The sequence below is a fragment of the Symphalangus syndactylus genome, chromosome 1 (assembly GCF_028878055.3).
Source record: "Symphalangus syndactylus isolate Jambi chromosome 1, NHGRI_mSymSyn1-v2.1_pri, whole genome shotgun sequence".
NCBI classification, from domain to species: Eukaryota; Metazoa; Chordata; class Mammalia; order Primates; family Hylobatidae; genus Symphalangus; species Symphalangus syndactylus.
Genome location: NC_072423.2, coordinates 109,315,477 through 109,331,181, shown reverse-complemented (window position 1 = coordinate 109,331,181; position 15,705 = coordinate 109,315,477). Strand labels below are relative to the sequence as shown.

Here is a 15,705-nt window from a genome sequence, read left to right as displayed (position 1 = left end):
TGTGAGAGCTGAGTGGGAAGGCTGGCCATTTCATTTCTTCATGTTTTGTTTCTTTTTTTTTTCTCTAGAAACAGAGTTTTGCTCTGTTGCCCAAGCTAGAGGGCAGTGGAATGATCTTAGTTCCCTGTAACCTAGATCTCCTGGCCTCCAGTAATCCTCTCATGTTAGCCTTCCAAGTAGCTAGGACTACCGGCATGCGCCACCATGCCCAGCAATTTTTTTTTATTTTTTGTAGATACGGGCTTTTGCTGTGTTCCTCAGCCTGGTCTCGAACTCCTGACCTCAAGTGATCCTTCTGCCTCAACCTCCCAAAGCGCTGGGATTACAAACATGAGCCACCACACTTGGCTTAGGTTGTTTCTTGAGCAGGCAGAATGATCTTGGTCCCCTTGCTCTCAGATCTCTTTTTTTTTTTTTTTTTTTTTTTTGAGACAAGATCTTGCTGTGTTGCCCAGGTTGGAGTGCAGTGGTGCAATGATAACTCACTGCAACCTTGAACTCTTTGGCTTAAGTGAACCTCCCATCTTGGCCTTCTAGCAGCTGGGAATATAGGCATGTGCCACCATATCGGGGTAATTTTTAAAATTTTAGTAGAGACAAGGTATCATTATGTTGCCCAGGCTGGTCTTGAACTCCTGGGCTCAAGCAGTCTTCCTCTCTTGGCCTTCCAAAGTTCTGGGATTACAGGCGGGAGCCACTGGCGCCTGGCCTCTAATCTCATTTTTAAAGATATATTTAAATTAGAACCCCCTAACAGTCTTTAATATTAATGCTATGATGATTTTTTTCATCCCAGGGTGTAACTATGATGAGGAATTTTTTTTTTTTTTTCCTCAAACTGGCTTCATGACTATTTCAAAGGTGAATTACATTTTGGTTTGCATGAGTTTTTTTTTTTTTTTTTTTTTGAGACGGAGTCTCCCTCTGGCGCCCAGGTTGGAGTGCAGTGGCGCAATCTCGGCTCACTGCAAGCTCCGCCTCTCGGGTTCACGCCATTCTCCTGCCTCAGCCTCTCCGAGTAGCTGGGACTACAGGTGCCCACCACCACGCCCGGCTAATTTTTTGTATTTTTAGTAGAGACGGGGTTTCACCATGGTCTCGATCTCCTGACCTCGTGATCTGCCCACCTCAGCCTCCCAAAGTGCTGAGATTACAAGCGTGAGCCACCGCGCCCGGCCTGCATGAGTTTTTAATTAATTAATTTTTATTTTATTTTATTCTATTTTATTTTATTTTTTTGTGATGGAGTTTTGCTCTTGTTGCCCAGGCTGTAGTGCAATGGCGTGATCTTGGCTCATTGCAATCTCTGCCTCCCGAGTTAAAGCGATTCTCCTGCCTCAGCTTTCCAAATAGCTGGGATTACAGGTGCCTACGACCATGCCTGGCTAACTTTTTGTATTTTTAGTAGAGATGGGGTTTCACCATGTTGGCCAGGCTGATCTTGAACTCCTGACCTCAGGTGATCCACCCGCCTTGGCCTCCCAAAGGGCTGGGATTATAGGCGTGAACCACTGCGCCCAGCCGAGTTTTTAATTTATTTAGGCCTCTTGGCAAATATATTGGCTTTGTATAACATGAAGAATTAGGGAAAGCGTGGTCCACAGAGAATATCAACGTGTGGTTGTAGATGATAAATAAACATATTGAATAAGATCTGATATACCTCAGTGGATTTTTTATTCATACATATTTTACTCTAGTGGCAAAATTTTAAAACTAAGCTCATTTAAAATTAATTATTGAATGTCTGTTATGTGACAGGCATTTTTGTCAGGCATAATGATACAGTGGTGAATGAGATGGACATAATCCCTGCCCTCAAGGAGCTACATTCTAGAAGGGGAGACAGATGACAAGTGTTTGATCAAATTACTAAAATTGGTAAGATTTTGATAAAAATCATGTAGACAATAAAGGAGTGAGCCCCAGCAGTGGGGAGGAAGGACCTATTTCAGCTAGAGTGGTCAGGAGTCTTGTGAGGAGGCAGCATTTGTACTTGTCTTTTCAAAACAGTGAAGTTTTGGTTGTGGTTTTGTTCTTTTTTTAAACTTATGTCTGGTTTATAAAGAATATTACAATGTTTTTATTCTTAACATTATTTTTCATTTCTCTGTTTTATTAATCTGCTTTTTGTTTTCTTCCTACTACTTTTCTGGGGTTTAATTTCTAGTTCTTTCTCTAATTTCTTCTTTTTCAAAAAAGTTTTTTTAAATTGATGCATAATGTACATATTTGGGGGGCACATGTGATAATTTAATACATTCATATTTTTCAAGATCAAATCAGTATAATTGAGATATCCATAACTTTCAATATTTGTCTTTTCTTTATGCTAGAAACATTTAAATTATTCCCTTCTAGCTATTTTGAAATAATACAGTAGAGTATTATATAGTCATCCTACTGATCTATCAAACACTAGGTCTTATTTCTTCTATTATACTGTATATTTATACCCATTAATCAATCTCTCTTCATCCTCTCTTCCCTACCCTTCCAACTTCTGGTATCTCTTAATTTCTTGAAGAAAATTTATATCATTGATTTTTTACCTTTTATTCTTTTTAAACATGTTCATTTAAGGCTATGTATTTCCTTCTAAGCATAAGTTTAGCAATATCATAAGTTTTTTTTTTAAAAAGTCAGCATTAATATATAATTTAAATACAATAAAACTCACATATTTCACATGTACATGACTATTGGTTGTATACATCCAGGTAATAATCAAGGTAAAGGAAATATCCACTGTCAGCTGGGCATGGTGGCTCATGCCTGTAATCCCAGCACTTTGGGAGGCTGAGGTGGATGGATCACCTGAGGTGAGGAGTTTGAGACCAGCCTGGCCAACATGGTGAAACCCCGTCTCTACTAAAAATAGAAAACTTAGCTGGGTTTGGTGGTAGGCACCTGTAATCCCAGCTACTTGGGAGGCTGAGGCAGGAAAATTCCTTGAACGCAGGAGGCAGAGGTTGCAGTGAATGGCAATCGTGCCACTGTATTCCAGCCTGAGTGACAGAGTGAGACTCTGTCTCAAAAAAAAGAAAAGAAAAGAAAATATCTGTGGTCCCAGAAATTCCTCTTTCTGGGCTTTAATTTTCCAGGCAACCAATGAACTGATTTCTGTCATTATAGATTAGCTTTTCCTATTCTAGAATTTGATATAAATGAAATTATACAATACATATTCTTTTGTGTATGGCCTCTTTTGCTCAGCATAATGTCTGTGAGATTCACCTGTGTTGTTGCACGTGTCCATAGTTTGTTCCTTTTTTATTGTTGAGTAGTATTCCAATCGTATGAGTGTACCAAAACTTGTTTATCCATTCGCCTGTTGATGGACATTTGACTCTTATGAATAAAGCTGCTCTGAACATTCATCTAGAGATGGTTTGCTGTTTTTTTCAAAATTATAGATATGTTTTCATTTCTCTTAGATAAAATACCAAGAAGTGAATCGCTGGGTTATATATAATAGATGTGTTTAACTTGATAAGAAACTGCCAAAGTGTTTCCCAAAGTGATTATACCACTCTTTACTCCTGCCAGCAGTGTATGAGAGTTCCGGGTGCCCCACATCTTTGTTAGCACTTGTTATTAGTTTTAGTTATTCTAGTGAGTGTCAAATGTCATCTCATATTTTAAATTTGCATTTTTCTAATGATATCGAGCATCTTTTCACATTCTCATTGGCTATTTGTATGTCTCTTTTTGTAAAGTATCTGTTTCTCCTCATTTGCCCCTTTTTATTGGATTCTGTGTAGTCTTACTGAATTGTAAGAGTTTTAGAAATATATTCTAGGCCAGGTATGGTGACTCATGTCTGTAACCCCAGAGATTTGGGAGGCTGAGGCGGGAGGATTACTTGAAGCTAGGAGTTCAAGATCAGCCTGGGCAACATAGTGAGACCCTGTCTCTACAAAAAATTTAAAAATTAGCTAGGTTTGGTAGTGCTTGCCTGTAGTCCCAGCTGCTCAGGAGAACTACTTGAGCAGGAGGATCACATGAACCTGGGAGTTTCAGGCTGCAGTGAGTGAGCCATGATTATGCCACAGCACTTCAACTCTCCTGACAGAGCAAAATTCTGTCTCTAAAATATAAATACAAACACTACATTTTAAATAGATAATAAATAATGTATATTTAATACATACATGTTTCTAGATATATAAGTCTTTTTTTTGAGACGGAGTCTCACTCTGTCAACCAGGCTGGAGTGCAGTGGTGCGATCTCGGCTCACTGCAACCTCCACTTCCCGGGTTCAAGCAATTCTCTTGCCTCATCCTCCCAAGTAGCTGGGACTACAGGCACGTGCCACCATGCCCAGCTAATATTTTGTATTTTTTTTTTTTTTTTTTTTTTTTAGTAGAGACAAGGTTTCACTGTGTTAGCCAGGATGGTCTCAATCTCCTGACCTCGTGATCTGCCTGCCTTGGCCTCCCAAAGTGCTGGGATTACAGGCGTGAGCCACTGCGCCAGATTGTGGCCAGATTGTGACTTGATTTTCCTTTTTCTGTGGGTGTCTTTTGAGGAGCAGAGGTTTTAAATTATGATGAAGTACATTTTACCAGTTTTTTTCTTTGTGATTTGAGCTTTTTGTGTCCTGCTTTATTAAATCTTTATTACAAAATTAGCCAGATGTGATGGTGTGTGTCTGTGGTCCAGCTACTCAGGGGCCTGAGGTGGGAGGATTGATCGCTTGAATCCTGGAGGTGGTGGCTGCAGTGAGCATTGATTGTGCCACCGTACTCCAGACTGGGTGACAGAGCAAGACTCTGTCTGAAAAAATAAAGAAAGAAGGACAGAGAAACTATACTTAAGAAGTGTATCCAAGGAACTACAGTGGAGAGCCACATCCATACGTCAATTTGAGTTAGACAATAAGATCTTGGACTTTGAGCTGATGCTGCAATGACTTGGGGAGGTTCTTCAGAGAGGGAAGTATATTTTGCATATGAGAAGAGTGTGAGTTACTGTGGCCAGAGAGTGGAATATGGCAGACTTTTTTCCATACATAAATAAAACAATATCTTCTATCCCACATGCTTCTCTAGAGTTGACCTTGATACTCCTCCAATTGAGAGGTGGATTCTAATTTCTTTCCCTTGAATGTGGGTGGGAAATTCCTGAAGCTGCTGTGGGATAATATTCTAAGATTTTTCTAAGCTTTGTTTAATGGAGAAGGTCTGGTAGGTATGCCTTTAAGATCTTCAGGAGGCCTCTTGTCTGTTGGAAAAGGTCTGTGAGGCACTATCTTTTGTTTGTTTGTTTGTTTGTTTGAGACAGAATCTCGCTCTGTTGCCCAGGCTGGAGTGCAGTGGCGTGATCTCAGCTCACTGCAACCTCTGCCTCTCGGGTTCAAGCAATTCTTCTGCCTCAGCATCCTGAGTAGCTGGGATTATAGGCGCCCACCACCAGATGTGGCTAATTTTTTGTATTTTTAGTAGAGGCGGGGTTTCACCGTGTTGGTCAGGCCGGTCTCGAACTCCTGACCTCGTGATCCGCCCGCCTTGGCCTCCCAAAGTGCTGGGATTATAGGCGTGAGCCACCGCGCCTGGCCTAGTCACTATCTTAAATATTTCTGAGACTGTAACAAAAGGTCTCATAGGCCTGCTCTGGATTCAATCTCTGTTTTTCATATTATTGCAGGCGACAGAGTTGCTAAAGTTTCTGACACAGTGCATTGTGTCTCTCTTTTTTTTTTTTCCAGCTTCCTATAACATTTTCCTTTATACTTTACCAACAATGTCCTTGATGACCTGTAGGCTTTTACTACCGGTCTCCTCATGGCCTTTCCAGTTTTCCGTTCACCACATTATCTCAAGTACAGTGTCATGGTTTAATTTTTTATTGTGTGGCAGGACCCATGTACCAAATTTCTATTTCAATTACTACTGTTGTGTCATAAATCATCCTGAAACTTAGTGGCTTAAAACAATATTATTTCTCTTGGCTTCTGAAGGTAAGCAATTCAGGAAGGTCCTGGCTGGCAGTCTAACAGCTAGTCTATCTACATTGCTCTTGACTGAATTTTCTGGGCTATGGATCATATTTTTCTGTTTCATTGCATATCTAATGAATTTTGATTAAACAATGGTCTCTGTGCATTATCCATTGTAGAGACTGCATTCTGCTGTTGTCCTCTGTATTTTTGTAAACTAAGAATGAGATCTTAAGGTGTGTTCAGGCTCCAGTGCAGAGTTTTTGGCACACAGACATCGTAGCTTGTAGTGTGTGCATCCAGTTACATCACATCAGGAGAAATATGGTGAGACTTTGAGTCTTTTTTTTTTTTTAATTTTAATAGACAGGGTCTTGCCCTGTTGCCCAGACTAGAGTGTGGTGCAGTGGTATAACCTTGGCTCAATGTAGCCTCAACCTCCTGGGCTCAAGCGGTCCTCCCACCTCAGCCTCCTGGGTTGCTACAGGCCTGCACCACTATGCTCAGCTAATTTTTTTTTTTTGTAGAGATGGCGGTTTCTCTATGTTGCCCAGTCTCGTCTTGAACTCCTGGGGTCAAGTGATCCTCCCACCTTAGCCTCCCAGAATGCTGGGATTACAGGCGTGAGCCACTGGGCCTGGTCCTACTGGTCTTTTTTTTTAACTTTTAGTTTCAGGGGTACATGTGTGGGTTTGTTATATAGGTAAATTGCATGTCTCAGGAGTTCAGTTAATCTTTTTTATACAATAGGAGAGAGAAGAGATGGAACCCCTGGAGAAAGAGTCCTGGAAGTGTTTGTACCTTGTACCTTCATTGAATGTAATGTAGGAATTTTTCTTTCAAAGCTACTCATTTGCCTAGTCAAATTTATAGTGGTGGTGTTCATAATTCATTCCCAAGAAACTTATGTAAGTGTTCTTTGGTGTTTATATAACTCTTGCAGTTACTGCTCACAGCTGGCTCACATGAAGGAGAAAGTTCAGGGGTATTTGCAACTAGGCCTGATTCTGTAATCCTGAATTGTGGTGGTAATAGTCATTGACTTTTAAACTATGCAGATACTAATTTAATTTACATTTGTTGTCTGTCAAAGCACATGTCTCTTTACCTCCTTATTGAACTTTTTTTCTTTCAGTAACTGTTGGTGGGTTATAGTCTAGAATCTGGGGAAGGGCTATTTTTTGGAAGTTAAATTATTTTGCTTAGGTTGTGAATTCACTTGATTCAGTGTTCAGAAGGTAAAAAAACAACACATAGTGAAAAGTTACACTTTGACTGAAGGAAATTTAATTATATAATTTTTGAAATAACAAATTTTTTATTAAGAATAGTTTATTAAAGGTATAGCATCTGTTATAATGTTATGTAAAAACCATAATCATCATGAAACAGCAAAAATGAAGCACTTGAAAGACATTTATTTACATGACAATGAACTTTAAATATTAGCACATCTGTAAACTAAATTCCTTTAATAAGCTAAAAGTAGTTGTTGAACCCAGAAGCTGAGGATTCACTCAAAGAATGCTGGATGGTAAGGAACTGGTTTAGACATGTACATCTGTATAAGGCATGAGAATTAAATATACTGTGCCTGATGATTTTAAAATTGTTACTGCACTTGGCCACATTCAGCCTCATGTCAGACAGAAGTTCACAGAGGGCCACAAGCCTTATAACTTGGGATGAATGTTTGATAATAAATCTGTGGTGATATTGAAAGGTCAGCAGGTTCCATTCTTTCTCCTCCCAGGAACAGCCCATTCCACAAGGCAGAAGCCAGAACAAGGAAATACAGCAGTTGGCAAAAAGTTCCCCCCGCCCAGCAGATCAATTTCAAACCCTCTGGACTTGCCCTCTATTCTCTGACTCTGTCTTATCTGCCTACTCTCTAATCTTGCCTCCAACTGTTCCTCCAAGTGATTGCTCAATAAATTTGCTTGTGAAATAGAAACAAAACAAAAAAGACCAGGAGAGCATCAGAGGTCATTATCAGAACCAGGCCAGAGGACCCAGCAAAACACTAAGTTGAAGTGTGCCAACCCAGCCCCAAGTGTAGTTGGTGTGTTGTAGGCCAAGCTGCAGTATTGGTGGAAGTAGTCATTTAGCAGTGGATATCCCCTCTTGGGGAGTCTGCTGCCCAGCCAACTGTTTGTTTGGGAGGAAGAATTTGATGGCTTCCCCTTTTAGGAGGGAAGAATTCAGGGCTGTGAAGTAGGAAGAAGTTGACAGCAGTATTATGTGAAAATGCTGTGGAAGTGTTAGGTCTTTGGAGGGGTAGGGGGCCTGAAAGAATGATAGTTCTTTTAAAGGAAAGCAGGGAATTGCTGAACTTACTCAACTCTGATGTTTCAGGTGGAAATTGGAGAGCACTGTTTGAAGAGGTTAGTGAATTTGAGAGGGCAGCTGGTCACACTTGGAGCTCTACTTTGAAACTTCTCTTTTAGTTCTCATGTCTGGCTGGGCACATAAGCAATGGCACTTTGTTTCCTCGGCAGGTAGAACATGTCCATGAGCCAAGGCTCACACACACAGTACATTCCTAGTGCTGCTTGCCACCCTAAGCTCTGCTTTCTTTGGGAGGCTTTTTGTAATAGGCCTACTACAGGCCGGTGGTAATGTAGAAAGGAGTGTGACATTTTAACCTCTTGCTCATGTTAATGGTATTGCAGTGTCCCTTTGTGAGCATTTCTTGTCTGATGCCTTTCTTGATCACTTCCCCTTTGCTTCTGGAAAAGCAAAAGCTGTCTACCTGAAACCTTCTCTTAGTTGAGGGCCAAGGAAGTTGCTGCCAGTGCTGCTGCAGGGGAGTGAATCATCGTGGGCATCCACATGTGAGACCCACCCATCTGTCCACTTTTACAGTAATCACATTAGCCTCCCCTGTCACCCAAACACCAGGGCAGTGGAAAGTGGAATGCCAGGAAGGAGAGGTTTGGGAGTAGTCTTACCCAGGACAGGGGTTGACTTCTGTACCAGCATCCAGAGAAGGATCTTGGATCCTCACCTAAGTCTCCCTTGGATGAGGAACTCCAGGAAGGGGACAGGAAAGTGGTTGTTGGGTTGGAAGATTCTTCTTGTTGCTGCTTTACTTCCTTCATTTTAGCTGGTGCCTACTCATTCTGTTAGATCAAACCCAGGTCTCGCTCTTCCCAAGGAAGTGCCCCAATGCCCAGCCAGTAAGGCTGGATTCGGTGTTTTTTCCTCAAGTGTTATTGCTCTTGGGCACTTTCCATATAGCATATGTGTTTCCCCATGTGGTCTATTCCACTGTGCCTTGGCATGGGGCCTGGTACCTAGCAGATGCTCATATGTTGGGCTAAATTGAAAGCAGGGAGCAGGAGAGGCAACAGTGGCTGGTTTGTAGTAGTCTCACATGGAGAGGTTTAACATGAAAGTGTAGTCTACAATTTCATGGAGGCAGTCTGTGTGTGTAAGAAACATTCATTTTGTGATAACAAGATGCAGTTTGCACATGTCATTTCTGCTTCCCCCTTTGCTTTCTTATTTCTGATCTTTGATTGGGATATATAATTGAGATTTGAATTCTCTACACAAATGTCACCACTCAGCATGTCTGACCAAGGCCCCCAAGCTTTGCTTGCTCCCAGACCATTCAATGTGGTTGGGAGTATGGAATTCCACGGAGTTAGGCAGACAAAGGTTTGAAGAATGGTATCTTCCACAAGATAACCATTGACATCCCTATTTTGCAGATGTGGGAACTGTGGCTCAGAGAAGTTGCGTCCATAAATGTAGAGCTACAGGATTTAAAGCCAGCACTGCCTGAATGCAAAGCTCATACTTTTAACTGCCTGCTCCTGTTTTTCTGCTTATTTCTTATATACCCATGGGCAAGTATTTATAACTTCTCAGGGCTTTGTTGTCTCATATTTAGAATTAGGGGAGCAAAGGCCGGGCATGGTGGCTCACGCCTGTAATCCCAGCACTTTGGGAGGCTGAGGCGGGTGGATCACGAGGTCAGGAGATCGAGACTATCCTGGCTAACATGGTGAAACCCCATCTCTACTAAAAATACAAAAAAATTAGCTGGGCATGGTGGTGGGCACGTGTAGTCCCAGCTACCAGCTACTTGGGAGTTGGAGGCAGGAGAATGGCGTGAATCTGGGAGGCGGAGCTTACAGTGAGCCGAGATTGCGCCGCACTGCACTCCAGCCTGGGTGACACAGCGAGACTTCATCTCAAAAAAAAAAAAAAAAGAATTAGGGGAGCAAAAATTCTCATATTTAGAATTAGGGGAGCAAAACTGTCGTAGAGTTATTATAAGGGAGAAAGGAGGCAATGTAAAAAACAATCCATACCTCATACCTGGAATAGTAGTAGTCATAGTAAAAGCAGCAGCTGTTTTTTGTTTGTTTGTTTTTTAAATATAGTGTTTACTATGTGGCAGACATTGTTTTAGTTCTTTCTTTCTGGTGTGTAGTTTTTTTTTTTTTTTTTTTTTTTTTTTTTTTTTTTTTTTTTTTGAGACAGGGTCTTGCTCTGTTGCCCAGGCTGGAGTACAGTGAGTGGCGTGGTCATGGCTCACTGCAGCCTCCCTCTCCCAAGCTTAAGCAATCCTCCCGCCTTAGCCTCTTGAGTAGCTGGGACTACAAGCACAAGCGCATGACACCATGCTCATTTTAATTTAATTTAATTTCTTTTCTTTCTTTTTTTTTTTTTTTTTTTTTTTTTTGTTCGGAGAGATGGGGTTTTGCTATGTTGCCCAGGCTGGTCTCAAACTCCTGGGCTCAAGCAATTCCCTGACCATGGCCTCCCAAAGTGCTGGGATTACTGGTGTGAGCCACACTTGGCCTGTTTTAGTTCTTAATTTAGGCTATCTTATAAAATCATCACCACAACCCTTAGAGGTTACTACAGTTGTTCTCCTCCAGTCCCTTTTTAAACATGAACAGAAAGGTATAATAAGGGGCATAGCTGGAGTTCACACTCCATCAGTCTGGCTCCAGTGTCCTTACTGAACCCCTATGCCATGTTAACTCATGGCAAACATTAGTTTTGAACTTCATGCTGTTCTAGAATCTGGCATCAATATGAAAGGGACCATAAGGAAACTGGAGTAGTAATATGACAAGGAGGAGGCCATACCAAGCTATGGAAGGTGAGCAGTAACATGGTTACTCATGATTCCCTGATTCAGCCAGGGAGTGGTAAGACAGCCCATATGTTATTTCTTAGTGGTGGCTGAGTGCATAGGATGATGACCCATGGTACATCATTCTTTTGGCCTAGGGAACATCAGATTACAGGTTCATTCATCAAGACTTAACGACAGCCCCACCTCTCTTTACCAAAGGCTCTCAGGTTGAATGTTTCTTACCCCAAAGACACTTGACTACATACTCATAGAAAAGAAGTTGAATAAATAAATAAATGGGAGGCTGGGCACAGTGGCTCACTCCTGTAATCCCAGCACTTTGGGAGGCCGAGGTGGGTGGATCACTTGAGGTCGGGAGTTCGAAACCAGCCTGACCGACATGGAGAAACCCCATCTCTACTAAAAATACAAAATTAGCTGGGCATGGTGGCGCATGCCTGTAATCCCAGCTACTCGGGAGGCTGAGGCAGGAGAATCCCTTGAACCCGGGAGGCGGAGGTTGAGGTAAGCTGAGATCGCGTCATTGTACTCCAGCCTGGGCAACAAGAGTGAAACTCCATCTCAATCAATCAATAAATAGGACAATTCTTCCCTACAGAAAAATTCCAAATAATAAATGTAGAAGGAAAGAGGAAATTAGAAAACCACCATTAACATACCACAGTAATAATTGGCTCTAGGTAAGACCCACTGATGAACATTAAAATTAGTGGGTGAGGCTTGGTGCAGTGGCTCATGCCTATACTCCGAGCACATTGGGAATGTGAGGCAGAAGGATCACTTGAGGCCAGGAGTTTGAAACCAGCCTGGCCAACATATCGAGACCTTGTCTCTACAAAAAAGAAAAAAAAAATTAGCTGGGTGTGATGGCATGCACATGTAGTCCCAGCTACCTGAGAGGCTGAGGCTGGGAGATCACTTGAGTCCAGGAGTTTGAGGCTACAGTGAGCTATGATTGTGCCACTGTACTCCAGCCTGGGCATCAGAGCAAGACCCTATCTCTTTTTCTTTTCTTTTTTTTTTTTTGAGACAGAGTCTCGCTCTGTAGCCCAGGCTGGAGTGTAGTGGCGCAATCTCAGCTCACTGCAAGCTCCACCTCACCTCCCGGCTTCACGCCATTCTCCTGCGTCAGTCTCCTGAGTAGCTGGGACTACAGGCGCCCACCACCACGCCCGGCTAATTTTTTTTTTTTTTTTTTTTTTTTTGTATTTTTATTAGAGACGAGGTTTCACCATGTTGGCCAGGATGGTCTCGATCTCCTGACCTTGTGATCTGCCCACCTCGGCTTCCCAATGTGCTGGGATTACAGGCGTGAGCCACTGCGCCTGGCCGACCCTATCTCTTACAAAAAAAAAAATAGTGTTGAAGGTCATGAGAGACCAGAATAGACTGAGAAGCTGCCATAGTTAAGAGGAGACTAAGGTGACATGACAGCTAAATGCAACATGGTATCCTGGATGGGATCCTGTAACAGAAAAAAGGATGTTCGTGGAAAACTGGTGAAATCCAAATAAAGTCTATAGTTAAAAGCAAACAATAAGCCACCAGCCCTGCGACCCCCCCAACCCTACCAAAAAAAAAAAAAAAACAACCAAAAAAACCCCACAAAGCTCCTCGGTCCTTCCTGCCTGAGATCCAAATGGCATTGTCTAGAGCGCCTCAGTTCTGGCATTTATATTCTAGTTCTGAATTCCTGTTACCTTTGGGAAAGACCTTTTGTTTGTGTAGTGCCTGTGTCTGGGAGGCTCTGATGAATTTGGGGACAGTCTTGTGGTCTATGTGACTCTCAAAGCCTGCCTACCCAGTGAACAGAATGCTACTCAGCAGGCTGAGGACAGGGGTGTGCACATGGATCCGCCTACCCGAGCCCCAGTCCTTGATGGTATTGGATGTTACAAATGACATTCCCTGTGCCAGGAATCTCCCCTGGACCCCCAACCATCTTTTTTTTTTTTTTTTTTTTTTTTTTTTTAGAGGGAGTCTCATTATGTTGCCCAGGCTGGAGTGCAATGGTGTGATCTTGGCTCATTGCAACCTCTGCCTCCTGGGTTCAAGTGATGCTCCTGCCTCAGCCTCCTGAGTAGCTGGGATTACAGGCGCCCACCACCATGCCTGGCTAATTTTTGTATTTTTAGTAGAGACTGGGTTTTGCCATGTTTGCCAGGCTGGTCTCGAACTCCTGACCTCAGGTGATCCTCCCACCTCAGCCTATCAAAGAGTTGGGATTACAGGCATGAGCCACCACGCCCAGCCCCCAACTATCTTTTAAGGCATTACCTTTAGACATTCTGCTTATCTTTCAAGGCCTGACTCATATTTTACCTCCCATATAGTTCCTTCATGATCATCACATGTATTAGTATCTTTCAAATTCCTGTGATGCCTTCAACTTTAAAGTTCTTTATATCTGTTGATCTGCCCTTCTTGTGATATTTAGCACACCTTGCCATGTTGAGTCTGTGTTTGTACATGCCCTGTCTCCCTAAGCAGAACACAAACTTTTTGAAGGGAAGGAGTCTTACAAAACCTTCTAAACTTCGTGAGGGGAAGGAATCTTACAAATATCCCTTGAAGCATCTAGGATAGTGCTTGCCATAAGCCCTCATGAAATGATTGGCAAGTTTGAATGAGTGAATGCTTTAAGACAGATGAGAGGTGAGTGGACTTGCTTAGAGTCATACAACAGAGTATGAGCTATATTTGGAGCCTAGCTGCTCAGATTGTCCCTTTCCGAGCATTCTGAGGCCATGAAACTTACTCTGATCATAGCACTAAACTATAGTAAGAGTGATGGCTGTCATTTGTTGTGGGCTTACTCTGGGCCTGGCTTGGTTCTAGGCATGCACACTATTCAGTCCTCACAATAGCTCTGAGGTATGGGCCTCACTATCCTCATTTTGTAGATACATCCACTGATGTTCAGAGAGATATAAAGAATTTGCCTTAGATTACCAGCTAATAAGTTGCTGGGTTGAGATTTGAATCCAGGTGTGTCTGGCATCCAAACTCATTCCCCCTCACCCCTGGAAAGCAATGTCTTTCCCCTTGTTTTTTCAGACCCATCCCTGGAAGGCATGTGTGGCACTGAGCATGCCCAGTTGGGAGAAGATGGGCAGCAGCCGCCGCGGTGCACTTCAACTACCTCATCTCAGTCTGAGCCTTCAGAGCAGCTTAGGCGCCACCAAGGCAAGAACCTAGCCTCCGAGGACCCCAAAAAGAAGAGAGCTCAGAAGCCCTCCCACATGAGAAGAAACATACGGTGAGCCATGCTCTGTGTAAGAGGAGAGGGAAAGGAATAGAGGTTTTACCTTCATCTTAAGGCTATCAATAGCAAAAAGACTGATTTGGGAAGGAGAGTTCTCTCTCCAAAGGAGAAAAGTGTCAGGTGTGTGTCTCCATTAATAGTGAAGGTGCAGCTCAGGATCACTGTACTTGGGCATTCAGAGGACTGTAGGGAGAATGAGAAAGGCCTTGACCACTGCTGGAGGGTCTTCTACTCTCTGGAGGCCCCGGGTGGCAGACCAAAGATGATAGCGTGCTCTGAGCTGGACTTCCCGGTTTTTCCTCTATTTTTCCTTATGTCTCAAAACAAGAGGAGACTTTACAAAGTTGAGTTCTCATCTTCTTAAACGTCAACTTCAAATGGTAGAGGACTGTCTGACCCAAAGCAAGGCCCCTTCTAAGAGCAAAAATGTGAACTTCTTTAACTATCCAAATCCCCAACAGTTCTTCCTTCTATCAAATAACAATGTGTGCCATTGAAAAGAAATGAATGATATCTTTTTCTCCTCCTGTCTCCACTTAAAAAAAAATAATGACAACTTGAAATATTACTCTGAGTTTGAAAATAATATAGAATCCCTGTAACTCTAGTTTCTTTTCTTTTTTTAATTTATTTTATTTTTTTGAGATAAAGTCTCTCTCTGTTGTCCAGGCTGGAGTGCAGTGGCGCGATCTTGGCTTACTGTAACCCCCACCTCCCATGTTCTAGCGATTCTTGTGCATCAGCCTCCTGAGTAGCTGGAACCATAGGTGCCCGCCACCACACCCGGCTAATTTTTGTATTTGTAGTAGAGACACGGTTTTGCCACGTTGGCTGAACTGGTCTCGAACTCCTGGCTTCAAGTGAACTGCCCACCTTCGCCTCCCAAAGTGCTGGGATCTCAGGCATGAGCCACTGTGCCTAGCCAATCCTAATTTCTTTTCTACATGACAACACTATTTTTTTTTTTCTTGAGATGAAGCCTCACTCTGTCACCCAGGCTGGAGTGCAGTGGTGCAATCTTGGCTCATTGCAACCTCTGCCTCCCAGGTTCAAGCGATTCTCCTGCCTCAGCCTCCTGAGTAGCTGGGACTACAGGTATGCACCACCACATCTGGCTAATTTTTGTATTTTCATTAGTGACGGGGTTTTGCCATGTTGGCCAGGCTGGTCTCGAACTCCTGACCTCAGGTGATCCACCTGCCTCAGCCTCCCAAAGTGCTGGGATTACAGGCATGAACCACCGTGCCTGGCCAACAACACTATTTTTAATACTGCTTTTCAGCTTTGTGAATCAAATATTACTCTAGTTTATTCTTGATCTGTTATGTGGAGAGATGAGTTGGCAGGTTGGGGAGTTAAATAATATGGAAAGTATGTTA

General features: G+C 42.7%; 1 protein-coding gene across 10 annotated transcripts in view; it reads left to right on the top strand.

The window, feature by feature from the left end:
* RAD54L2 (RAD54 like 2) overlaps positions 1-15,705 on the top strand; it is a 138,580-nt gene that overhangs the window by 82,789 nt on the left and 40,086 nt on the right. For all 10 annotated transcript variants that reach the window (XR_010122568.1, XM_055275453.2, XM_055275483.2 and 7 more), the window contains one exon: positions 14,119-14,320. Coding sequence is in view for 9 of the 10 variants with exons in the window: in XM_055275453.2 (XP_055131428.2) it covers positions 14,119-14,320 (202 nt within the window). In the remaining variant the exon portion in view is untranslated. The remainder of the gene's footprint in view (positions 1-14,118; positions 14,321-15,705) is intronic.